The sequence below is a fragment of the Pygocentrus nattereri genome, chromosome 5 (assembly GCF_015220715.1).
Source record: "Pygocentrus nattereri isolate fPygNat1 chromosome 5, fPygNat1.pri, whole genome shotgun sequence".
Taxonomy (NCBI): domain Eukaryota; kingdom Metazoa; phylum Chordata; class Actinopteri; order Characiformes; family Serrasalmidae; genus Pygocentrus; species Pygocentrus nattereri.
The window spans coordinates 49,880,920-49,907,419 of NC_051215.1; the positions used below are offsets into that span (position 1 = coordinate 49,880,920).

Consider the following 26,500-nt stretch of genomic DNA (forward strand, 5'->3'; position numbering starts at 1 on the left):
TCATGCTACTCTATGAACACAGTTATGTTTCTGTTATTGTAAAGAATTATGGCTTTGGTTAGATCCCACTTTAAACACTCTCTGATTGCAGATCGCCACTAAGGAAGCACTGAACCCCATCAAACAAGACGTTAAGAAAGGCAAGCTTCGCTATGTGGCCAATGTTTTCCCACATAAAGGCTACATCTGGAACTATGGTGCACTGCCACAGGTGCGTTTGGTCTGATGCATGGTGTTTTTAACATCTGTAGACAGTAAGAATCACATATTGTGCTGTGCAAATTCTTAGGGCATCAGAGAAAGCTATTGTTTAGAAGTAGTTTTAAACAATGTTCTTGGCTGCTTAAGACTTTTGCAGGCTACTTTAGAGTACCACATCAGTGCAGAAATATTTTATCTGTTCATCGAAAAAGCTCAGAATGTGCCCCTTCACAGACTTGGGAGGATCCCAATCACACAGATAAAGACACCAACTGCTGTGGAGACAATGACCCAATAGATGTGTGTGATATTGGTTCCAAGGTAGGACTGATTAAACCTATCCAGCTTCTAAAATGGCTCAAGCCCACCTGTTACTACTAATAACTGCCGTGTATGTTGTAACCTGGTGTGAGGAAGAGAGGGTTATGAGGAAGCTGTATCAGGGTGTATTTTTCATGCCTTAGCTGGAAGCACTCTGTTTTTATAGTAGTGCCCCATTCAAAGTACCACTGTGTTATTAGTGTTGCCTTTTATGTCTTCACAAAGTTTGTGAGGTTTGTTTACATTACATCTACATTTACGGCATTTGGCAGATGCTCTTATCCAGAGTGACTTACAATTTTTCGTTTTTCTTTTTTTTTACACAGGTAGGCGAAGTGTTAGGAGTCTTGCCCAAGGACTCTTATTGGTATTGTGTAGGTTATTTACCCAGGCAGGGATTGAACCCCAGCCTATAGTGTAGAAGGCAGAGGTATTACACACTATACCAACCACATTGTCACGTAATGGGTTATTTCCCAGTGAAGTTGCACTGATCATTATGCCGAAAGTAACAATGATCATAGGACAGAACAACCCTACTAATCTAGCTGACAACATGGCTGTACTGTATGTACTGTAAAACTAAATAATAATTTAATATATTTTCCATTTCTCCCGATGTGTGTGCTTTTGCATGTGTTCATGTGTATGTGTGTTGCGCAGGTGTGCTCTGCTGGGCAAGTGATTCAGGTGAAAGTTCTGGGCATTTTGGCTCTGATTGATGAAGGAGAGACTGACTGGAAGGTCATAGCCATCAACACTGACGACCCAGATGCTTCCAAAATAAACAGTAAGTTTACTGACTGTGAACTGTGCGTACACACATCATATTTGTTCTCTGACCAGATAAATGGCTTTATATATAGAATTGTCTGAGTAATGTGTATACAAACTAGAATAATTAAATTAAATCTCTTCAGGGTGAAATTTGAGATTTCATGTTGCAGTGAACTGCTTCCTAACAAATCAGAGCAAATCACTATGAAGTCAGTTTTACAATTCTAATATGTGATTGTTATATAGTGCATTAATCTCAATGAAACTGTTGATATAATGCTTTATTTCTGCTGTTTTAGGTATTGAAGATGTTCGTCTGAGCAGACCCGGTCACCTGGAGGCCACGGTGGACTGGTTTAGAAAATATAAAATACCAGACAGCAAGCCAGAGAACCAGTTTGCTTTCAACGGGCAATTCAAAGACAAGGTACAAGAAGACATTAATATTCCGTACAGCATTCTACAGAATTAATGATGAAGGAACATGTCAAATATTGATCTCTAATTCATTAAAAAATACACTTTCAAAAGCTGAATCTTGTTTTACATAATATACTCTTCCCTTCCTGGATTGGGGCCTTGTTATGGTGGAGGGGCTTGTGTGGTCTAGGGATCTTCAGAGCTAAGTTGTCAGGAGCAAAATGCTCCTGGTAGGGTCTCCCAGGGTGAAAAGGTCGGGAGTGAAGACCCAGACTAACGCGATCCAAAAACCCACCGTGGAAAACGGACACAGAAAATTGTGTACGCTGCCCGGGAGAGGGTCAGGCCTGGGTGTAGCATCCCTCGGCGAGCGCCTGGCGGCTGGGCAGTCCACATAATCTGGCCGGGCTCAGCCTGAAGAGGCAATGTTGGGAGACCATGGGGGAGGTAGAGGACATGGAGTCTGAATGGACCCTGTTCAAAACCTCCATTGTGGAAGCTGTCAGGCATAGCTGTGGCCAAAAACTTGTGGGTGCCTGTCGGGGTGCTAACCCAAGAACCCCCTGGTGGACACCGGTGGTGAGGGAGGCCATCAAGCTGAAGAAAGAGGGAGCAGCGTTGGGCTCCGGCAGGGTTGTGCCCTGTCTCCACTCCTGTTTGTGATTTTCATGAACAGGGTGTCAAGAAGTAGCCAAGGTCAGGAGGACATTATGTGTGGAGGCCGGAGGGTGGCATCTCTGCTATTTGCAGATGATGTTCTTTTGGCTGATCACATGGATGCCTCCAGCGCTCACTGGAGTGGTTTTCAGCTGAGTGTGAAGTGTTGGTATGCGGATCAGCACTTCCAAGTCTGAGTCCATGAGCTTAGCCCGGAAAAGGATGGCATGCCCACTCCAGGTAAGGGGAAAGGACTTGCCCAAAGTGGAGGAGTTTAAGTATCTCAGGGTCTTGTTCACGAGTGATGGGAAGAGGGAACGTGAGATTGGCTGCAAGCTAGGACAGGTGGCAGCAGTAATGCGGTCACTGTACTGGACTATAGTGGTGAAGAGGTTTACTGGTCGGTCTACATCCCGACCCTCACCTGTGGTCATGAGCTGTGGGTAATCACCGAAAGAACGAGATTGCGAATGCAATGAGCTTTCACTCTTCGATATACACTCTATTCGACAGATTGAGGAGCTCGGTCATCTGGGAGGAGCTCGGAGTAGAGCCGCTACTCCTCCGCATTTCTTTGGTTCAGTTTAATGAAAACGTTCTGTACATTTTATTAGAACTTGATTTCAGATATTCATATTACAGGAATTTCTGGATGTTACTTTCATTAGCACTTAATTAAGAATACTTGTATAAATTTGTAACAAATTTGGTTTTATGTTATTGACTTTTGAACCTGGTGGTACATCAAGCTCACTGAAGTTTTAGCCCCAGAGTGCTTTTCTGTAAGCTGCTTGGTTATAACTACCTGGTTATCCACTGTGTGTATTACAGGACTTTGCCATGGAAGTGATTAAATCAACGCACAACTATTGGAAAGCCCTGGTGCACAAACAGACAAAATGTGGAGAAATAATCTGGTTAGTTTTCTATGTCCTATCACTACTGTCACTTGTTTAACGTGTCAAAACTTTCCTTATGAGCTGGAATTACTGTGTACATATCATACTTTTGTTTCATTGTGTTGCAGTGTCTGTACTTACTAGCTAGTAATTGCACCCAAATACTTTATCTGTTCATTCGTATTCACATATGTGGTTTGCACAGCTGTCATTAAACCTGAAGTTTTAGATTAATGTACATCATATGTGTGTGTGTGTGTGTGTGTGTGTGTATGTATGTATTTACACTTCATCAGTACCAGCGTTTTAATTCCAGAGTGTAACCGAGTGTACGTTGCTGCACTAATGATCAAACAGAGTTACAGACTCCGTTTCAGGCTGATACAAACTGTGTGTCACTTTAAACGTTCCTCTTTGTCAGGTTCTTGTCAGGAGTACACCAAGTGATTTTAGCCTGTCGTTAAACACACGGCTGCTTTCCCAAATTCTCTTTATGCCGACTTTAATCAGTTTGACTAAATATAATAGCAAAGTATAGATTTAAAACGTTATGTTTTTTAGTTTTTTGTGAAATAGGACGCACAGACTCACCACATGGCTTTAAACTTCACAGAGTTAGCAGCGCTGCTGAGTTTCTCTTTGCTTCGCACTCTGTGTGTCTCGATCTGAAAAAACTGGTATCGATGCATCCCGAACGTTCACTATTCACATATTTGGTAACCATGTAATGAGACTAGATGAGATAGTCGTATGCAAATATATCGTTCTGAGAAAAATCTTTACGTTGTGAAGATAAACTTCACACCGACGCATCTCTTTTATAAAAAATGATCTAAGGAACAATTCACTGGAAGAATATTTAGGGAGCCAAAAGTGGAATGTGCTATTGCTCCAAAGAATCATTTGGTTTATCTTTTTTTTTGTGTAGCTTAATGGTGTATGTCAAAACTTACTTGGCTGTGGTAATAAGTGATTCTGAAAACTAAGAGCAGTAACTAAAAGTTAACCTTTATTCTTCTTTTCTCCGTAGTCAGAACTCCTCAGTATGCGACAGCCCGTTCCAGTGCAGTGATGCAGAGGCCGCTGCAATCGTCAATGCGGTAAGCATTGGAGACCTGAAGGACTGGTAGGAGTGCATCAGGCACAGAGGACCTTTTCACACAAATCGGTGTCGCTGCTCGGTGGAAGTGTTTCAGAAAAATAAACACGCCGCATTATTTCCCCCATAATTTCACCGTTCTGCCAGCTTACACAGAATAAAGAGACATTTTATTCTTTACAGTTGATGTGATTTTACCATGATCAAGCAATATCGGGTGCTAGGGGTGAGGAATATTTTATCAGTATGATGTTAAATGATGATAAGTCATGTCACATGCTTCGCTGAGCTTGTAGTGGATATCATCAGTATTTAAAGAATGCTGATAAACTGTTTTATTATAAAAGAGTTGAAATTGTAGAATTTGAAGCGCTGAATAAAAATAATTTTTGATAATGTTTAATTGTGGCACTAGTCGTACTTCCTCGAACATGTCAAACCTCAGTGCAGTGCAGTCACTGCTTATGGTTTGAAATGGACTGTCTGCCTGTAAAATGTGTACATTCAGAATTTTTTTTCTGCCCACAGGCTCCTGAATATGGAGAAGCTCTGCCGCTTCCTGCAGAAGGTAGCGTTATATTCCTCTCTTCAATTCAAGTTGAGTTGAATGAAAATGATCAGCATTGTTCATTTTTTCTCCGTTTTTTTTCACAGTGGATAAATGGCATTTCCTGACACAGTGATCGTAGAAGAAAGGCGAAGGTGTTACCGCAACCCTCCAACAGACACGGAGTATAAAGCACGTGCCATTAAAACGCTGATCAGCGCAGAGGTTTTGTACTGTAAGATCTCTGACACAGTCTTTGGTTCTTTTGTTTTAAATGGGAGCATATAATTTTAGAGAATCATAATTTCTTTGTATTCCCCAACAAAGTTTTGTTTGCCTAATAATATTATTTTATTACAAACTGTTGTCTTGAATTTGCTCTGCGTGGCATCAAAAAATGATAATTTTTCAATATACTGCCAAACTGAAGTTTAATTTTGTGCCAAGTGTTACAACACCCAATGAAGTTTTGTTTTCCAAAAGCAGAAATTAGTGTTAAATATTCAGAGTTTCAGCTTTTTATTTTGATAAAGAAATAGAATCACGTCTTTCTCGTCTTTTTCACATAATGGAAATGAATTCAGTTTAAGCTGCTGTTGGAATCAGAATACTTATTAGTTACAAAAGAAATCTGACAGTTGAAATGCTTGAAATAAATATAAATTTTAATAAAAACACCCACATCTCAGCAATATCAGGAATGATATAATAAACAGCTTTCAAATAAACTGCATTCAGTACTTCAGTACATTACAATACTTACAGTATTTATATCCATCCTTAAGTCCGTTTTAAGCATACCAAACGTGGAAGGAACAGGGGAAGCAGTAAAAAAACAGGACAGAGGCCGAAAAAAAAACACAATTGAAAACTTTAGTGTCTAACTGCAAAACACGTGTACATAAACCGCTAGCTTAACGTAAGAGCCGTGCACCCCGTGTGTGTTAGTCAAAGTCAGAAAGTCATTCAAGTAAAGTTGACTCCACTCAAACACTCTGAAGCATCTTCAAGTATGGCTATGCTTTTCACCTGCTATGTCCTAACGACCCTCTTTCGCTTCTCTTTTCTGCAACCTGCTACTCAAGCTGGGTCCTGTACACCAAAATTCAACATACTAATTTCATTTACAAAATTGGAATCTTTATCCAAACTACTCAAATTGTCTAAATAATTCAGCTAATAAGGAATCTGGTACTGAAAAGGTTTCTGAAAGCGTGGTAGCTACGCAGCCAGTCTTTTAGGGGAGAGGGAAATGCTTTCAGTTAAACCTGATTACACCACAGAAGGTAAAATCTGAAGGGGAAAACCTTTGATGGCTAAATGAAGAGAAGCTCATGGATACATTTAACAAACTACACACCTAAACGGCTTGACGTTACAATATCGGAACTTAAAACGAACAATAATGGATTTGTACTTTTTGCAATACAAACACATGGTATATACAACATGGCATAATTTATTTCTGAACACATTTACAGTAATCTTTTTTTTTTTTCTCTTTAAATAAATGTATTTTGCATTCCTAATTCATTGCTTTTTTTATGAAAAAGAAAAGAAGTGCTTTCAGAAAATGATTCTACAAATGCTAGCAGGGCAGGTTGTCTGATTTATTACCAATGACCCAGCAGATGTCACATTTAATTGAATGAGAGGGAGGGAAGAAAATCATGAGAATTCATTCAAATGCTTAGTGGTTATAAATTTATTATGCTTTAAACTATACACATGCACCCAGATGTGCATCCAACCTTTTAACTGCCCTGGTTTGAATTTTTATCAAAAAGCAAATGCCTTTCTGTGTATTTGTCAATGCCATACCTTCCCTTTAGTCAACTCAGTGCATATTAATGTATGTCAAATTACTTCTAAAAAGGTTCACCAACTATCCACTTAAAACGTAAGTACAAAAATGCAGGTCATTTCAATGTTTTTACAAAGTTAGTTTCTGTGTTTTTAGTATGTACAAGTAAATCATAGGGATTCAAGATGCAAAAATTGATCCCTGAACGAGAGAAGACGACACAAGCGATGGGTGTAAGCACAGAAATGAGCTGAAATATCCCTGATTCTGCTATAACATCGAAGCTTGAAGTTCAAGTAGTACTTTCTAATAGATCAAGCGTGAAGAAAGTAAGTGATGAACTAAGCACTGCGATGACCTAAAGGTGTGTGTTACCTTTGCTGAAAGTGTTTGAAAAGAGTTCTGAATGCAGAAGAACAAAAGAAGAAAGAGACACCTTGGTATAATCCTATTGCCAAAAATGTTCTGAGGTATATGACAAATAGGTTCTGTAAATCATTCATAAGCCTTCTCACCACCCATAGAGATTCTCACATTATATGTTTATAGCAGGTCGATATAGCACCATTCTGAAATAAAATCAGTTCAACCCCAAAGAAATACTACTCTCCTTTACAGTACTAAAATCTAAAGCAGTTTCAGAAAAGAGAGGAATTAATTTACTGTACAAATCTCACCTTTTTATCATACATCTAGATTACAATTATTAAAGGACCCCCACAGCAAGCCAGCTGCCTTAGAAACTTTGTAACTGACAAACAACTAACCCTGTTATATGTTTCTTAACAAATGCAATGAGGACATGATTTCCACTGTGACAACTGTAATTCCCAGACTCCACGCATATGTTATGGACCCTGGGGTCCATCACTCTGAAACCATAGTGGACAGTGAAATAGCACTAATGGGCGAGGCTCTCCATTACTGTGCTTTGTCTCTAAAATATTACTGTTTTGAAAATGCACCTTGAGAATGGCTCAATATACAGTAAATATAAAGCACATATAAAGGACTGTAAAATCGAAAGCACCAGGGAAATATGCTTTTGTTAAAAATAAAAACAAAATTTGCATGATGTTCACATTTCTTTTGCAAACTTTTACAACCGTCATTATTAAAAAATGAATGTAGTCTTTCACTGATTGAGTGGCATCCTAAACAATTACTTAGATCAGCTTTCTGAACAGAGGGTGAGGAACAAAACCCTCATCTTCAAAAGTGCTTTTAAAAACACTACAAATCTGTTCCTTTAAGATATTTTCTTAATTGCTATGAATTAAATAAATCATGAAAATAATTGCTTACTATTTGAGGTAACACACTAATAAACTGTTTTTATAAAGGCATTGAAACAAGAAGTGTATATTCAAGACACTCTTCACTTAGCACCTTGAAAGAGATCAGCCACAAAGTGTTCTTATGCCAAGATTTTACCTTTAGGTCATGATAATTGATGTTTTACTGTAAAATTAAAGCCACCAAAGATGAAACTCTGTTTCCAGTAATATATGTCCAAAAGATTTGAAGCACCAGAGAAGTACAGTGTGTTATCTTGAAAGAATAACCATACAATAAATAAATACTTTTAAAGGTCAACCAGTAAAGCTTGATCTTTCACGAGCTGACAGACCTGATGTGTAACCTCGCTGATCGTTCATTCTGCTGTTTCTCATAGTGTGGATCTGTCATCACTTACATCACAGAAACTGAAGCTGAACCATTTCTGGATCAAATACAGCCAGTGGCACTGAGGTCAGCAACACAATACTGTAGCACCATTTCACTTGGCTGACACAACTTTTTGTCCTTCCAAGTGGGGATGATGTAAACCAAAAGTAGGTCCCTACAGGAAGCAGTTGTAAGGCCCAGTGACCTTGGTGAAGGCATAGGGAGCTGAGCTGACGTAAGTGTTGGTGGTGTGGGACATCGATTTTTCAGTGAGCATCTGGATGAAACGCTTGTATGGTGGCTCAGAGGTTTCTGAAGGTTCTGGATGTTCTCTCTTCACCTTCTTGCCACCACTCTTGCTGGGTATGCTGTCAGCACCATGCTTCTCAGCGTCCTCCTCCTTTTCTCGCGCCTTCTCTGCCATCTTGGCCTCCCATAATGCCAGCCCATGTTTTGCTTCGTTCATGTTCTTATGCTGGTAGAAGACCAATGAGATGCGGGTTGGGTGGTTACGATCAGGTTTCTTGAGTGGTGTGGTTGCATGCAGCTCACGTTTGGCGCACTCTATGAGGATTGAGCCATGGCTTGGTGCCACTGCTACCCCACCAATCTCTGGATCAAGGAAATTGTGTTCATTGTCTGACCAAACATCCTCCTCCTCCTTAGGGGCAGGCGTCAGAATGCCTGGCTCCTGTTTCACCATAACGGGTGGGAGATTTCCATTAGGCAGACCCATGCCTCCAGGTTGGCTGGGGTTTAGGCAATCACTGCTCAAAGGGGGAAGCACCTGAGGGATCCCATTTGCTCTGTGCAAGCTCATATCTGGCTTGTTTTGCATACTTAAGGGATCCAGATTTGGGGGGAACATCTGAGGGTTTTGGGCCAAGTAGGGATTGGGGTATCTTCCAAACTGGCTGCATTTATTTGCAGCTGCATAGTCCAGGCTTGAGTGGGCTGAGGAAGGTCTGGAGATAGCATCTAAAAACTGTGGATCAGAGCCCCTATTAGGACTGTAGCCAGGATAGTGCCCCATGTGATGCATGCTGGGTCTCATGTTGCAGCTGGCATAACCATTGACAGGTAAGCCTGGCTCACCATAACGTGGAGGATATTCAACACCATAACGTTGATGGGGCCCAAACTGTTGGTCAGGGTACATAAGTGGCCTTTGTTGTTTGTACATGTCTAGGTGCTTTGGATTGGAGTAATAAGGGTGGTAATTGTCCATGGGCATACCTCCATTACACTGGTAACCAGGGTACAGGTTATTAGGTGTCAGAGACCCAGGGTAGGTGCTTGGTGCATTTGACCCATTCATGTAGGAGTTGGGGACTGTTAAAGGGGAGTGGTAAGGGCTAGCTGAGCCAGGTGCCTGAGGGAAAATGTTGGCTGGTTTAGAAGTGCTAGGAAAAGATCCTCGAGCATTGGGGAATCTGGGGTAGTTGGCAGGAGATGGGGAACTGGAGAAAGGCAGAGGAGGCTGTGGCTGCTGCTGTTGTGGCTGACTCTGGGCAGCTAGAAGGTGCTGTCCAGACTGAAAGGGTACACCTCTGTGACCTGAATCTGCACCTGAAGAGAACAAGGTTACTCAAATTTTACTCAATATAATTGACAATTACTGAATATTAATGTTAGTTTTGCTATATGCCTTGTACTCTCTTAAACCATTGTAGGTGTGTGGTTGTATAAAACATTTCTAATCATAAACACTGCAGCTAGTTTGATGAAGTTGTATATTATATTTGGATTATACCTGATGCAGGTATGGTCTGGCCCATATTGTCATATGGGCTTTGCTTTTGTTGCTTCACTTGCTGGGTGCTGTCCATCTTGCTGTTGTGCATGTTGGCTTGAGAGGGCTTGTTAGCTGCAGCTTTCTTGGCGTCCAGTTTCTTCTGGCGGCAGGACTTGGCTGGCTCTGCGAGCATGCGTACCTGCCGACGGAAAACACTGAGCACTTGGATGGCTCCAGTCTTGGTCTTTTCCAGCTGTGCTTCTGCGCTCCCAAATTCATCGGTGGATGAAGCCTTGTACAGTGGCAACACATGCAGCTGCTCATCCTCAGGAATCTTCCCGATCTCTCGATTGTCCTCTCGTGTTAGCGTGCAGACCTAGCACAGAAAGAAACGCTTGAGCCTATGCAATTTCTTCATGAATGACACGCAGTTCAAACTGTTCTTTACTAGATTACTGATTTGTTGATTAGTCAGACATTGTCAGTTATGGAACAAATGCCAACGTTGTTTTTATTATCATGTCAATACAAAAATTACACTACAAGAAGTGTTGGGGGTGATATGATCTCTGTTATTTTGTTGCAGCAAAAATGGAAAAAATGGTTTGCACAGACAGAATAATATCAGTGGCAAGAGTGAGGAACTGATGAAGATGAAATTATTATATATATATATATGGAATTTTATCAGACACAGGGGTATTTGAAAACATCATAAGCCAAGTGCACACTACACAACTGTAGCCCTGATTTTCCTGTCCTAGACAAATTTTTGGCGATCTACAACAAATCTAACCTGGCTTGGCAAAAAATCTTTGTGCATGCCTTTGACAAATGTTTATGTAGTGTGAACAGTATTTTTTAGTTTTCTGAGTCTCCTAGCTGTTGTACAACCCCCAATATATTCAAGTATGTTTGAAATTCTCTAAGATAAATCTTGTAGTATAAGCACCTCTGCAATGAGTAGGAAATGCAGCAATGAACAGTAGCCAATGAGAGCAACCAAAACAATAACAAACATGGCAAAGAGGTTGACCCATTTTTATGACTCAGTTTGGAGTTGCTTCTGAGTTTATATCGTGGCACCCTCTGTACTGACAATGCCCACACATGTTTTGTATGGGTTCAGGAAACAAAAAAGAGGCTATAGGGCTATGAAAAACATAGTTCCTTGTTTGAAAATAATTAAAAAGAGACCATTTTGTCTTTTTAACAACTGCAGCAAGTTTCTCTAGCTCCAGTTACAGATCTCTACAGATAAAAGATTGTGTGTAAGTCTGCTATTGCTTGTGTAGTGTGCCTACCTCTACATTGTTTGGTGTGTTATAGCTCTTCCGAAATGATTAAACTTGTGTAGCGACCACTTAGATGTTTAGTATAGTCTGCTTAACTTACCACAGTACTGCCTCCTGGCATGTTATGGAGATCTCTGTGGGCGTGGGCACAGAAGTCAAGACAGGCCGTGACTCCAGAAAATGGACGGCCTTCTTTCAGGCCCAGACGGCAGTCTGGGGCTCTGTGTTCATGCTCCACCTAAGGTTCGTGAGGACAGCAGTGGCTATAACAACTGACAAACAAGTTGCACATACTTAGGTCTGAGTTGGGTAGTATACCTAAAACCCGGCACAACTGGGGACATGCTGTTTTTAAAGGATCTAATGATTTAATATTAAACCTTTGACAGAGTGAGAAATGAACCACTCTACCACTGGTTTTATTGGTTCTATAGGATCCCTGGACAAATTCTGGTTCTATTCCAGCTCCCTGCTCAGCTGAACTACGAGATTAGCACTTGACTCCTTGACTCAAGCGTGTTGGGAGTTTAGAATTGAACTAAACTATGGAGTCAGACAATCCTTAAGGATTGGGATGCAAACCTCAACATCATAACGTCCTTTTTATGAAATGATTATATCCATTGAGACATGTACCTGGTTGCCATAAGCATCAGGTGCTAATTTCTTATACGCTGGAGCAATTAACGTAGCAAGGCCTTGAAGATTCCTCTCCAGTTTCTCCTCCTGTGGAATAATCAAGTGACTTGTGTTAGCCAGCTGAAATTCATTTAAGTTCAATTCTAACTTAGTTGTATATTTCTTTTTACAATGGGTGCTGTCAAAAATGAAAGCCTTTGTGTCTGTGTTACTTGTTGGTTAGAAAGGTTCTCTTGCCTCTTTGGGATCATCACCAAGCAGTTTGAACTTTCTTGGGACTTTACTCCTGGCGAACTTGCAACCATTGTAGTACATACTCCAGGAGCATCCAAAGGAGAAGGAAGCCCCACAGGCCTCTGGGTTCAGACCCTGACACGCACATGTCCTCCTGTTGAAGATGGTAAACAGTACATGTGACGCACCATGCAAAGGTTTTTTCACTTGAACCAAGGGCAAATAATAGTCAAGGTAGTGTGAAATGTACAATTTTATGTGGGGAATAGCTGAAAGTGTGCTGTGATGTGGGTCCCCAGGAGCAGAATTAAGACTAAGATATACACTCACCGGCCACTTTATTAGGTACATACACAAGGTGTTCAGTTGCTTGTTAACGCAAATAGCTAATCAGCCAATCACAGGGCCGCAACTCAATGCACTGAGGCATGTAGAGGTGGTCAAGACAACTTGCTGACCGAGCATCAGAATGTCTAAGAAAGGTGATTTAAGTGACTTTGAACGTGGCGTGGTTGTTGGTGCCAGACGGGCTGGTCTGAGCATTTCAGAAACTGCTGATCTGCTGGGATTTTCACACACAACCATCTCTAGGGTTTACAGAGAACGGTCAGAAAAAGAGGAAATATGAGTTGTGTGGATGAAAATGCCTTGTTGATGTGAGAGGTCAGAGGAGAACGGGCAGACTGGTTCCAGATGATAGAAAGGCAACAGAACCTCAAATAACCAACCAAAATCTCTGAGGAACGTTTCCAACACCTTGTTAAAAGTATGCCACAAAGAATTAAGGCAGTTCTGAAGGCAAAAGGGGGTCCAACTTTTTACTAGCAAACTAATTTGCTTACAATTAGGTACAAACTGTACCTAATAAAGTGACCGGTGAGCGTATCGTTAGATAAGGCTACAAAAGTGAAAAAAACACAAACTAGAGTCCTAAATCCTGTGGTCTTATGCAAGACAGTGCCTGTGGAAGTGCTTCATTATTAATTAATAATTAATGTAGTAACTATTCTACAGTGTATGTTTATTGTGGTGTGGTCCTGTCCTTACTCCTCATTGAGAGCACATCTACGGTTGGTCAGGGCACCGTGCTTTGTCAGAGTATCGCTGAGCTCCACGTAAAGGTGGTCGGCCAGGCTAGTGGGGATACCCTCCCATATCAGGATCACCACCACAATGCACGATGTCTCACAAGAGTGATCAGGACGCTCTCGAACCAGCACCAGGAGCTTCTCATCCACGCTGGCCCGCCGAATTACCTACACATCACAAACGACCATAACATGACTCATTACACATCTGTACAACTGTCATGTCCTCTTTATACCATAGAGGGTGGTGTACATACGCAAAAGCGTTCAGCACAGCATTTGTAAGAAGCCAATAAATGGCTTACCCATTTGGCAATTGGGCAGCCCTGTGTGCTTTTGCCTTCCTTGCCTGTATATACCACTTTTTCAATCCTTATGGCACTACCACTCAGCCCAGTCCTTGAAAAAAAAAAACAATTTGAAATTCAGGTCAGACAAGTACAACTGGATAACATGCTGTGTTGTTTAGGGATTAGGATGGGATGGTTTTACCTCTTCTCCATGATATCTCGGATACCCTGAATATTTGGAGCAGCTCCTAGATGAGTGTAATATGGGCCTTCATCCTTTTCACTGATTTGTTCTGAGGAGAATACAACGTAAGGTGTAATAGAATCAGCACTGTTAATGAAGGTGATCTGGTTTTCACAGAAATTGCGCTGCTTGGTTAATTACTTTGTCAAATGCTCAAGTTATAGACGTCATGTCGACATTTTTTTCAAGTTTTCCCATTGGATTAACTACAGTGTCAGTGTGCATATTGTGCTCAAAAGGTTAACTCAATAATATTAACTGAACATTTCTACAGTAACTGAGTTGTTTTAAATAAAAATCAAACAAGTTTTGTTTGAGTTTGCCTTACCAACACAATGACATGGAGCAATATCATACTGAGTCTTCAGTGGTGTGTCCAGCAAATTTTTGATGGGAGTATCTAGTAGTTTCATTGGTGATTCTAGAAAACTCTGTAACCCTAGTTCCATCTTTTTGGAAGTGGAATCTGGAGGTTTACGTGGTTCCTCACTGCCTTCAAGATTGGTAGAAACCACAGTCACCCCCCCAGACATTTCCACCTTCACCTTACTAGGAGACTTGATGACTAGAGACTTCTTCTCAAAGACAGGGGACAGCTGATACTGTTGTAACTGTTGCTCCATAGTGGCCAAGATGCTCCTATGCTGGTTCTCCTCGCAGGAGGAGGATGGCCGCTCCTGCTTTACTGTACCTAGCATGGTGCCGACTAGATTTCTGTCCTGTTGTTGCATATATGGGGCTGGCATTTGGACTGGGGCTTCAAAACATGGGACATTCTCACGTTTAATATACTGGAAGTTAGGTCTGATGTGGTTGGGGCTCTGAGGACAGTTTGGCCCTTCCTGCTTGTGTAAGGGATGCATTTGCAGGGTAGCATGCTTCTGAAAGTCTGCTTGTGCACCAGGACTTTGAAGAGGCTGTCCCTGGAACTGGGCACAGGACTCCTGTGATTCAGCTTTAGGAAACATCTGGGCTGGCATATGTGGACCATGAGCACCATCTGGTATCTGAGGTTGTGGTTGTGAACGTGGCAACTGCTGAAAATTCAAATGGCTGGGCAGCCTGTGACTGAGAGGCTGCTGAGTATATTGCTTTTGCGTGCTGGAACCTGGGGTGTACTGCGTCTGTTGCTGCTTTTGTGGCTCTGCTGAATCACTGAAGCTAAACATGGATGCCTTGTCATTAGGCAAAGATTGCAAATTGGGCTGAGAAGGGTGAGAAAATGTGAAATTAGCTCTCATGGATGGATTGGACCTTGTGTTGCCTTGACCAGGTGGCTTAGGTGACCTGTGTATTGGAGATGACACCTCTGAGTTTATGTAGCACTCCAGTTTCTGCCTGTTTTTCACTTGGGAATCCACCTGGCCTTGAGAGAGATCCTGTGCCTGTGCCTCCTGACAGTGCAGGTTCCTGGCTTGCTGCTGATGGGTTTTATACTGCTGGTGGGTCTGTGGTTGTTGCTGAAGCAGGAAGCCAGGGGAAAGTATCTGCTGCAAGTCTTCGTCATTTTTGCATAACTGGTCTTGAATTTGTGGGCAAAACTGCTGATTCACCTGCTGTTGAGCGACATTACACTGTTGGGACAAGCGCTGAAATTTGCTGAGATGCATGCTAGGCTGGGCTTGCATACCAGGAGTATTAGAGTTTCCAGGCTGCCACTCTGGGGCAGCATTGTGCTGAGGCTGTGTAGGAGGTGTAGCATGTTTGTAGCCATTTTGCATCTGACAGTCTTGATGTGGAGGGAAGGTGGGCTGACTAAAACCCTGCGTCTGAAAGTTGTGAGAGGAGCCATGGTCTAGCAGACTGCCTTGATTTTGTGGGGCTTTGCTCTCATCTGGAGGGTAATCCTTCCACATCTGTGGCTGGCTGGCAGGGCGCTGTGGACCTCGAGCAGAGTTCAGATCAATCCAACCCATCTCTTGGCCTGGAGCTGCTTTCTCTGACATTTGCTCAGCCTGATGTGGGAGAGAGAGCTTGTTTTCTAGCTCACTGCACTGATTCTGTAGAGTTGCTGGGCTGGCCTGGGAGTCCAGCCTGCTGCCTTCTGTCTGAGGTTCCACACTTTGCTGCGCTGGAGGAGGAGGAACAGCCGACAAGGCAGACACTCTGGGACCCTGGGGGCTTCCATCAGCTGAGCAGGAAATGTCTGACTCGTGCTGCTGCATTCCAAACTGTAAGTGCTGCTGTCCTGTGAGAGGGCTGGGGACTTGATCGTCAGCTTGGCTGCTGAACAAACTAAATGTGCCAGCCCCCTCAGCCTGTGTTGGAGTCCCTGCCTGTGGTGGGGGTAGCGGGTAAGACTCCTGGCTGAAATCCTGGTTGGACTTGGAAAACACGTTTAAACCTTCTGGGTTACTGGTAAAGCACTCTGTGCTATTTTGTGTCTGTGAACAGTCAGTGATGCTTGTTTGAGGGGCCATACCAGGCCCCTTGCCCATCTTACTCTGCGAGTGCACTTCCAGGGCTGGTACATCTGCAAGGGGGTAAGGCGGTGGCTTCTGGTGCTGCTCTGCTCCAAAGCTACTCGAGTACCCATTTAGCATGAGCGCCGTTTCATATCCATTGCTGCTGGGCACCTCTTGGGGTGTCTTCACAAGCGGCTCAGAGGCTGAATTGGGAAAACCTGAGGTAAGTGAAGGTGAGGGGATGACCTGCTCACGCAGATTGCTGGTGACCCTGTCTGCTTGAATTGAGCTGGTCTGTGGTGCTATGGACACATGCTCTGGGTAATACTGTGACAAAGTTTTCTCCAAGAGATCACCAGCTGGACCCTCCACTGAAGGAGGAGTGACTGTAGCACCATTAGATGTTAGCACCTGCTTGTTCCCTGACAGTGAGAAGATGTCTCCATTAGGATAATTACAGTTTCTCTTATCCAGTTCCGGCTTGTTCAGCTCAGGGATCCTGTCCAAATGGCCTTCTGTGTCTGTTTCTTTCATGCCCCACACACTCAGCTCCTTATCCCGGTTTACCTCAGAATTAGTGCAGAGTTTTTTGGACTGGTGAAGGCCGAGTAATGACTGTTGGCTAAGAGCATGTTTCATCTCGCCGTTCATCCCGTATGGGCCCTGATCAAATATGCCCTGCGTAATGCCAGGGCTTGAACAATTGTCCCGGTGTCGTTTCATTGGGTTGACTCCTGCACTGGGCTTGCAGTGGCTCCAATTGGTATCCCCGTTGAGTTGCTGAGGGGACATTTCAGGTGACTGGCTTCCATTCTGCAGCTTGACATGAACAGGATCCACCTGGTGAGTGGCACTGAGCTGTTTGAGTGTCAGACTTTCTTCCGCCTCATGCCTGGCCTTTTCTGTTTCCATCTGGCCTGCTCTGAGTCCATTCACAAGGCTGCGCTCTCTTTGTCCTGCAACACAAAACAACCAGAAAGTAAGCCAGAGTACCAACAGAGATCCAAAGTTAGTAAAACAATTTGATTACTATGTTGTCATTCAAACATATTAAGCACAGCTTTCTATTATTATTTGCAATGTACTGTTGTATTAAAGGGTATTCATTATTAACAGGGCATTGGAGTGGTGTGGTGGTCTTGTTTGGCTTAGTATGTAAATCACAGTGCCAAATTTACAGCCACCTTGACTGAAAAGGGAACGATAAGAGCTGAAGGTTATTTGAGTACAGTGTCTGTGGGTGTGTTTAAGGATCAGCATGATGTGATGTTACACAAGAAGCAGCATTTGTAGTACCTTTTAAAAACCTATGCCAAGCCACTAATCATAAAGCTAAGATGTTTTTATCTACCTCTCCTTCATATAAATCAAGAGCTGGCAATAAAAGTGGGCATGAATGCAACACTATTAATTACTTCTAAAACTGCATACTGTCTTTAATCCATGAAGTCTCTTAATTAAGAGCGTTGGACATTGTTATTCACAATGGCAGAACCATGCCCAGAAGTAGTTTTACAACATGTCTAAACCTGTAGAAGTCATTTTTAAAACTACTGCTCCAACATGAATTTTAAGTGCACAGAACGCAACCTTCTTGTTATTTACTCTGCAGTCAGTCTCCTGCTCCTCAGAAAGGTAGTTGAAATGGTCTCATAAAAACATTAAGGGGTCTCCGTAGAGGGGAAAAAAAGCTCAGGCCACATTCTTTGCGTGCTCAGCATTTTCCCAACACACAAACGGACCTCACCAGCTGTCCTTGTGGTGGTACTTATTTACAGATGGATACTGGGCCTTTGTGGCCATACATGCCATGGGCCTCTTGCTTCTTTTGAAGCAGATGCACCAAACAAAGGACTGTGTCTGGATCTAATGGCTAGACACTGACCTCATTTTGTCTGCTGGTGAGATCCCCAAAAGGCCTAGAGTGTTTACAAGGAACTACAATACTCACGTTTTGGGCTCAGGTTTCACTTTTAAAAATGTCTTCAAATCACATTCTTACCTCTCTTTTCAGGGGTCAGAAAACCTTTCATTTATTTGTTACCTGACTGGTGCAGTCCTATAAACTACTTATACTTGCAATGTCTGTTAGATTAAGATGATATTTATAGGTGCAATATAAGTATTAGTGACCAGAGCACTTCAGCTGTCCTCTGAGGGTCATCACTCGTTTTCCACTCCAACCTTATGGTGATGAACGGAGATCACTCTGGTCAGTTAGTGATACCATTTATTGCTTTACATAAGCTAGCCCTGCAAAGGGTACAGCATTTTAGTAATTGAATTGGACACTAAACAAACGGGTCCTTGAGAACACTGTAATTAAGCTTGTTAAGATATGCATAATAACTATACTGTCAAAAAGAGCAACAACAGAATCAGGAATGACATGTTCATTCATTTTAATGCCTATAAAATGACAGCATCAAACTTAATATATCCTAAAACTGTTTGGACACTGACTAAGACGTTCACGGTGTTTATATTTATATAACATCACTAGAACTAGTTTTACTTGATGAAATCCCTAGACCAAAGGAAGTGGCACAGAAAAACGAGCAGGAATTCCCACCAAGTATATGTAAGTCATACCTACTCACAATATATTGTGTATTCATCAGCACGACAGTATGTGGCCTTGTTAATACTGATATTGCAGAAGACTATAGTAAAGAAATTAACCTTCCAACCAGTCAGTGTACTGCGAATTCCAGATCAGTTCCCTGGGTGCTTTCATGAATCAAGGTATTCATGTAATTAAAAAAAAAGGTAAATTATTTTAATACAGATCATCACATTACTGGTCCACTGGTGTATTTCTTTATATATTTTGTCCATATTGTGTGGCCCCACTACTCACTATTTCTGTCTCAGTCTATCTGTTTCTACTCTCTAGGCAGCGGGAGCAGAGTATGACTGTTATTTCTACAACAAAGAAAAGTGTCTTGGCAAAGGCACAGCAGGAGATCGCATCCCCTCCCCCTACTGCACGGAGAGCGGAGCAGATAAAGATTCCAGTGATGGCATTGATTTCTGTCTGCCAGACACGATTATTAATGTATGTCACATCCGCAGCATCTGCGAAACAATTACACTGCGCTGGGCCAAACCCAGCCGCAGTCTAATCCATCATAATTATGAATTCTCTCTGCAGATGCTGCAGCAAGGCTCTCTTTGAAGAGGAGGTGAAGCGCTCTCTAAAGATTTCTGCAAAATGTCCCCATAACTGCTTTAGCTTGTGATACATAGGGTAGCTAACACTGTAAGACAGCCATGATATACTGATATCAATAATAAAAAGGATAAAAGCACAACGCTCAGGCTTGCTGCTACTGTTTGTCGCTATGCCAGCTATCTTTAAGCCTGAATTGTGTCTGTACTTTCATCAGTTTTAAATGTAAAAATGATTTTATGCCGTTAGCATCATGTTAACTGATGCTTATGTCGCTGTATGATGCTTATGTCACATCTGCATATAAAGGCATGCACTTTTTTTTACCCGATGGCTGCATGTGCCACATACGTGTCGCAGCTCCAGAGCAAAATTAAAACCGCAAACTCCAGGCACCAAATGTCTCTGGGCAGATCACTTTAAAGGCTTAAAATCAAGTATACATAATGTATGTGTACACACAGTTTAAAGCCAGTTTTTATTCAACTTAAACTTGGAACTAAGTTGTAAATAAATCTGAAACTGAAACTTTGCTTGTGTGTAAAAAGTGATTTCAGAGCCACTCGGTTCTCCCTGATGGAAACTGTTTACCTTCAGTGTTTTGTGCTTCTGATCATTTTAATAGACGTCAGCGTCACTAATTAATGACCTTCTATTAAAAGACTGATTTACCAAGAGAGACGCTGGAGGACTTTCACCTGAAATGAGTTCATGAAGCCAGTCTGTTTATAAAAATGATAACAGGACATCAGAGCCAGAATTACTCTTTTAGTACTTTTACTTTATACTTAAGTACATTTGAAGGGAAATACTTTAGTACTTTTACTCAAGTGGAGGTCTAAAGGGAGGAACTTCTACTTTTACTGGAGGAATATTTTACCTTGGGGGTCTCGACTTTAACTCAGGTACATGATTTGTGTACTTCGTCCAGCTCTGCTGAGATCAGAATCAGGGCTGGAAAATGCAGCATCACATGTTCCCTTTGTGATTCCTTTTAACAGAACACTGTTCCTCTGTTATAAAGCACAGATTTCATTCATGAGGAAATGAGGTACAATTGAACAAACTAAGTTAAATGCATCACTTTTTAACAGTATTTGTACTTAAATATGCTGGCAAACAGGTCAGATAGCCCCTAAGTAGTATTTGTTTGCTGACTTTAACATTATAACATTACCATCTAACATTATAAAACATGAACACACATATACATGAACACAGTTCACCAGCTGACCATTACAATAACATCTCTGAAGTCCACTAATAATATTAGTTCTTCTCTGTATTTGTGTTAAATCTGTATCTGTAGCGCTGCTCCTCCGCATCTTCATCCACACCGTTTCCTCTCGGACAGTAGATTTACTTTCTGCCGCCAGTGGACGGCGTCTTTGTTCCCCCTCGCCTCCTTGTGCATTAACGTTCTTATATTAGTCATATTTTCATCTTATTATCGGCTGCTTTCTCCTGGGGGGATGTTTGCGTGTGACGGTGTTTAGGATCGCGCTCATGAGCGAGGACCCTGAGGACGACGCGAGTGAACTTAACCACCTGGCTAGTGAGGCGGTGGATGACGGGGTGATATCAGACAGTGTGAAGGGGGAGTGGCATGCAGTGTCGCCAGGTCCATCGCAGGGCAGACAGACAGACACAGACAGTCACTCACACCCAGGGGCAATGTAGCACGTCCAATTGGCCTGACTGCATGTCTTTGGACTGTGGGAGGAAACCGGAGAACCCGGAGGAACCCCACGCAGACATGGGGAGAACATGCAAACTCCGCATAGAGAGGACCCCGGTCACCCGGCCGGGGAATCAAACCCATGCCCTCCTCACTGTGAGGCAACAGCGCCACCCACCGCGCCACCCACCGCGCCACCGTGCCGCCCCAATGACTAACTTCTTATTTCTTATGTATATACATCATATATAAAGGACAACTCAGGAAAATCATGACATCGCTATAAGAATATAAGACATGGTACTAAAACCATGTTCTACTTGACCTTAAATATCAGTGCCACGTTTTACTCTGCATTAGTTTGCACCCTACACTTTTATCGTATGCGGCGGTTTTATTACTCTATGTGTACGGTACAGTACACGGCCCGTAGCAATGCTATATAGGAATATACTGCATTGTGGATGAAGCTAATGGAAGCTTCTATCCCAAAGCTTATGTCCCAAAACAGAGCATGGTGTTAACTGCATGTCTTAATGACTTAAATCTTCACACATTCACCTCGAGTTGTTAGGCAATCTCAAATAAACTTGCTTATTTGGTTTCTGAAACTGTATGACACACCGTTCTCCATAAACATAGACAAGAACACATAGCTAAAACTAGCAGTGGTCAGCCTGGGCTGTGTCCGTACTTTTGTCCATTTTTATAGATCAAAGTATGCCATCTATAACATGGGATGGTCATTTTAACTGTTCACTAGCTTTGAATATTTACATTTTAAAAGAAATAATACAATCGCACTGCCTAAGACCTGTTTACACATTACAGCGTAAAACACCAAATTTCCAAATTACACGCGACCAACAAACGTACTAAGATGAGTCTGGATGTTCCAATATTCAAAGCCCAGTCCAAGTTGAGATCATTTTCAGAGTGGTATTAGAAACAGCATGCTCCTCCACTTTCAGATTAGGCTCATTGGGCCCGTTTGTGCGTCTGTAGTGAGCAGCGTTTATTTCACTAGATTTGAGGAGCATAAATCATGTCCTCCGGTCTGCGGGGCTCGATGCCATGGGGAGATAAGAAAAACAGGCCATAACTGAAGCCAGAAACTGAATTCCCACAAAAGCGTGCTCCACAGTTCTGCCTAGACGCAGAATACGTTCTGTCAGAGCAGAAAGGAAAGAAGAGGAAAGAAAGGCAAAGCAGAAGGAGAAAGAAAATGGTAATAGATGTTGAAAAAGTGAGCAGAGCGCTGTGGCATGTTTGGTTTGGCGGTGAGAGTCTGTCACTATTGCTGTTACACACATCTGGAAGCCATTAGCCTTGATTATGATCACACACGGTACTGTCACGCTCAAACTACACTTGGCCTCAAATCACACAGCCAAAGAATGTCCTTAAATAAACAACAGATAATAGTCTTTATGTCCTTTAGATTTCCCTCCCCGGTAAAGTCACTAGATTGGAGATACAAGTTTATAGAGTATATATACAGTATAGATCAAGAGTATTATACTGTATTTAGAATATCAGTACTGTATCTGTAGTATTAACACTCTAGATTCAGTATAGATATAAATATAGTATTAGGCACACATCTGCAATGCAGCGTCACCCAAGTAGCCACTATGTAGCTGCTATGTAGTGCTGCTTAGGCAGCCGGTCTGAGAGGCCTCGTAGTTGCTGAGCATCAACCCAATTGGCCAGCCCAGGCAGCGGCGCAGCTGCAATGTAGTGTCGCTGGAGTTCTTCCACACTTAACTCATCAAACCATGTCTTAATGGACTTTGCTTTGGGGCACAATCATGCTAGACCAGGAAAGGGCCTTCACCAAACTGTTGCTAGAAAGTTGGAAGTACATAACTGTCTAAAATGTCTTCGTATGCTGTAGCATTAACAGTACCCATCACTGGAACTAAGGGGCTCAGCCCAAACCCTGAAAAACAGCCCAAGACCATCGTTGGTACTATTCTCTTGGCCTTCACCAGACCCAGATTCGTCCATCACACTGCCAGACAGTGAAGTGTGATTCATCACAAATATGTTTCCGCTGCTTCAGAGTCCGCTGGCTGCATCCTTTACACCACTCCAGCCTTCTCTTGGCATTGCACATAGTGATCTTTGGCTTGTGTGCTGCTGCTCAGCCGTGGGAACCCATTTCATGAGTTCTTGTGCAGGTTGCTTCTAGAGGCAGTTTGGAACTTTGTAGTGAAAAATGCAACGGTGGAATTGTGATCTTATGCGCTACCCTGCTCTGTGAGTTTACACTTCTCGGCTGAGATGCTTTGGTGTGTTTTGTCAAATCAAACAAATGGTTAGAACGCCTTCAAATGCAAAAGCATATCCTTTGCTCCTCACATAACAGACGCATGTGAACATGTGGATGGTCTGTGGATAGATTTCCGTTTTACCAGAGACACTTGGTACATCAATGAACATTAAGAAGCATCACTACTTCACACTGTAAATGTGCCAGATTTAGCCAGATGGCTCATTTCCGTGCAGTCCATGAGTAGGTTGATGTTATTTTGGAAAAGTGAAAGCAGTGTGGAGAGCTTCATCACTTCATTCAGGAGCTTAGACTGTTTGAGAACTTTTGATGTGGCTTGGATTTGGGCAGCTCTTGGAGATGCCAACATCATCCACGACAGTGCAGAGGACTAATCCTGCTGAGGTTTACCAATTTGTTTATTGTTGTAAAACCCCATGAATAAACGTCGTTACACATCAAGCACAACAAAAACATCTCCACTTCTAACACGATGTTCTGAACGGCAAAAATCCAACATTAATTTTATTCATCCTGAACACCTGAATTCACTGACCAACAACTCAGCTCAGCTCAGCTCAGTCCCAACAACTTCTTAGAAGGATTAGTTTGCCCTTTGCTTCGTCACGGAAGGTACTAGCATTCCCAAATGCAGCTCTGAGTTGCAGACATGTGAACTATACGTGAAGGCTCTCACAAAATTCCAGCTGCTGACTGAGGGGGTAGAACTCTCCGAGCTCTTTTCACTTTTCCAAAACAAAAACGTACAGAAAGTAAAAATGGAAAGTAGCCAGTGCACGTAATCGTTTGCCAGTTTGTCCAGTGTGCATGATTATAATATAAAAATTTGTGAATGTATTTTGCATTTTCATGTTGTTTATTCATGTTGTGTAAAATAAATTTCAGTATATTCACTGCAGTTTATTCAGTGTGTAAAAGCCGCTGTTTAGTAACTTATTTAACATTCTTTATCTCACTTAGTGTTTATTTCTGGATGTTTTATGAATATGTATGAATGTGCACGGATGTTTAACTGTTCCCAACAAAGACAATCAATTCCCTCCCTTTTTCCTCTCCTAAAATATTTAGTGAAGTCCATCCTGGAGCGATAGTGTTTGTCTCTGGAACATAAACAAAAGCAGGACAGAAAACCCATACACACACAAACACGTCGGGACCAGTTTGTTGGGCCTGTAGTTTTACCCTGTTTTATTCTGTTTGTTACACACACACACACACACACACACACACGCACACACACACACACGCACACACACACACGCACGCACACCTTCTTGTCTGCTTAATGAGGTGATGTCCTTCACCACCACTCACACACCCCTGGTGTTAAAGTGCTAAATCTTCTCTTAACGAGTGACTGTGAGAGCTGAGGGCTGAAAACTGTTTCCGAATGTTGTTATGGAACATGTCGTTGTTCCTGAGACGGGAGTTTACTGGAGTTAAAAGGTACCACAGAATTGAAAACTACATTCGCGTAGTTCAATACGGAGAGTTCGACACATGGAACTGACATACCATGAACCTCAAACACGGCTGTCACCTCTTACAAATACAATGTCTCTCTCTCTCTCTCTCTCTCTCTCTCTCTCGCTCTCTTTCTCTCTCTCTCATACTCTCTCTCTCTCTCTCTCCCGCTCTACCTCTCTCTTTCTCTCTCTCTCCCTCTCTCTCTCTCCCTCTCTCTCTCTCTCTCTCCCTCTCTCTCTCTCTCCCTCTCTGTCCCTCCCTCTCTCTCTCTCTCTCTCTCTCTCTTTCTCTCTCTCTCCCTCTCTCTCTTTCTCTCTCTCTCTCTCTCTTTCTCTCTCTCTCCCTCTCTCGCTCTCTTTCTCTCTCTCTCATACTCTCTCTCTCTCTCTCTCCCGCTCTACCTCTCTCTTTCTCTCTCTCTCCCTCTCTCTCTCTCCCTCTCTCTCTCTCTCTCCCTCTCTCTCCCTCTCTCTCCCTCCCTCTCTCTCTCTCTCTCGCTCCCTCTCTCTCTCTCTCTCTGTCCCTCTCTCTCTCTCTCTCCCTCTCTCTCTCTCTCTCTCTCTCTCTCCCTCCCTCCCTCTCTCTCTCTCTCTCTCTCTCTCTCTCCCTCCCTCTCTGTCCCTCTCTCTCTCTCTCTCTCTCTCCCTCCCTCTCTGTCCCTCTCTCTCTCTTGAAAAATGCTTTCAGTGTTTAAAAAAAAAACTGAATCCATTTAAGTACAAATGTAAACACACTAAAGGGTTCAGGAATATCTCAGAAGAAATGTTTAGAAAAGTCATGAAGTGTCTCCAGGCTATGGTTGTCGGGGATATCCCTCTTTTGCTCCAGAATGACATTACCCAGCCCATTCCCAATCTCTTCACCTAAAGCCACTCCGCAGTTTCCTTCCAGCCCAGCAGCTGCCACAGTTGGATACACCCACACTGAAAACAAAAAAATCTCTGAGAGTGGAGGATAACAAAGCAAGAGAGCCCAGCTGAGAGCCATACACACACACACAAACACACACACACACACACACACACACACACACACACACACACACACAGACAATAGAAATGCATTAGCCGCAACCTACACGTTTAATTAAAAGGAATTATTTATCCTGGATATTTTCTGCATTTAATCATTAGTCACAGGTCTATTTTCAATAATGAACAAAACTATTGACTACAGCTAATCTCATTTATTAAATCTATCTTGTACATTCGATCAAAAAGGTTTTATTCATGCAGTATCTTTATCTTCAGCACTAGATACTCAGATGACATTCTCCCACATTCGTTTGCAAACAGTCTGTTTTCAATAGTGAACGAAACTATTGACCGTAAACAGAGTGAAACCTCCCATCCAGTCCCTCAAGTATCCCCGGAGTGGGGTTCATTTTATAGCCTTGTCTGTCCCGTTTTTCACATTCCCTCCTTTTCTACCGGCTTGTTGCTGGCCAGCCTGTAGCTAGAGAAGCTCTTTATTTTTCTCAGCTACTGCCCACTTCCTGTGGTGATCACCAGAAACACACATCCCCGCTCTTTGAACTACACTACACATCAGACTGGTGTGAGAA

The 26,500-nt window shown here is 42.5% G+C and overlaps 2 protein-coding genes across 4 annotated transcripts in view; one reads left to right on the top strand and one right to left on the bottom strand.

The window, feature by feature from the left end:
- ppa2 (inorganic pyrophosphatase 2) overlaps nt 1-6,450 on the top strand; it is a 10,640-nt gene extending 4,190 nt beyond the window's left edge. For both annotated transcript variants that reach the window (XM_017687611.2, XM_017687612.2), the window contains exons 5-12: nt 92-211; nt 436-522; nt 1,186-1,312; nt 1,599-1,726; nt 3,208-3,293; nt 4,306-4,375; nt 4,903-4,942; nt 5,029-6,450. In XM_017687611.2, the coding sequence (XP_017543100.1) occupies nt 92-211; nt 436-522; nt 1,186-1,312; nt 1,599-1,726; nt 3,208-3,293; nt 4,306-4,375; nt 4,903-4,942; nt 5,029-5,057 (687 nt within the window). In that variant the 3' untranslated portion in view covers nt 5,058-6,450. The remainder of the gene's footprint in view (nt 1-91; nt 212-435; nt 523-1,185; nt 1,313-1,598; nt 1,727-3,207; nt 3,294-4,305; nt 4,376-4,902; nt 4,943-5,028) is intronic.
- The window catches only part of tet2 (tet methylcytosine dioxygenase 2), a 52,419-nt gene continuing 31,484 nt past the window's right edge, over nt 5,566-26,500 (bottom strand). The window contains exons 1-10 of one of the 2 annotated variants that reach the window (XM_037538706.1): nt 20,376-20,492; nt 14,247-17,279; nt 13,877-13,967; nt 13,690-13,783; nt 13,344-13,552; nt 12,300-12,450; nt 12,060-12,149; nt 11,524-11,661; nt 10,147-10,504; nt 5,566-9,962 (exon numbers count right to left, since the gene is read on the bottom strand). In XM_037538706.1, coding sequence (XP_037394603.1) covers nt 8,569-9,962; nt 10,147-10,504; nt 11,524-11,661; nt 12,060-12,149; nt 12,300-12,450; nt 13,344-13,552; nt 13,690-13,783; nt 13,877-13,967; nt 14,247-17,235 — 5,514 coding nt within the window. In that variant the 5' untranslated portion in view covers nt 17,236-17,279; nt 20,376-20,492 and the 3' untranslated portion in view covers nt 5,566-8,568. Of the gene's footprint in view, nt 9,963-10,146; nt 10,505-11,523; nt 11,662-12,059; nt 12,150-12,299; nt 12,451-13,343; nt 13,553-13,689; nt 13,784-13,876; nt 13,968-14,246; nt 17,280-20,375; nt 20,493-26,500 lie in introns of those variants that run through there. The other variant, XM_037538705.1, reaches the window with a different exon arrangement.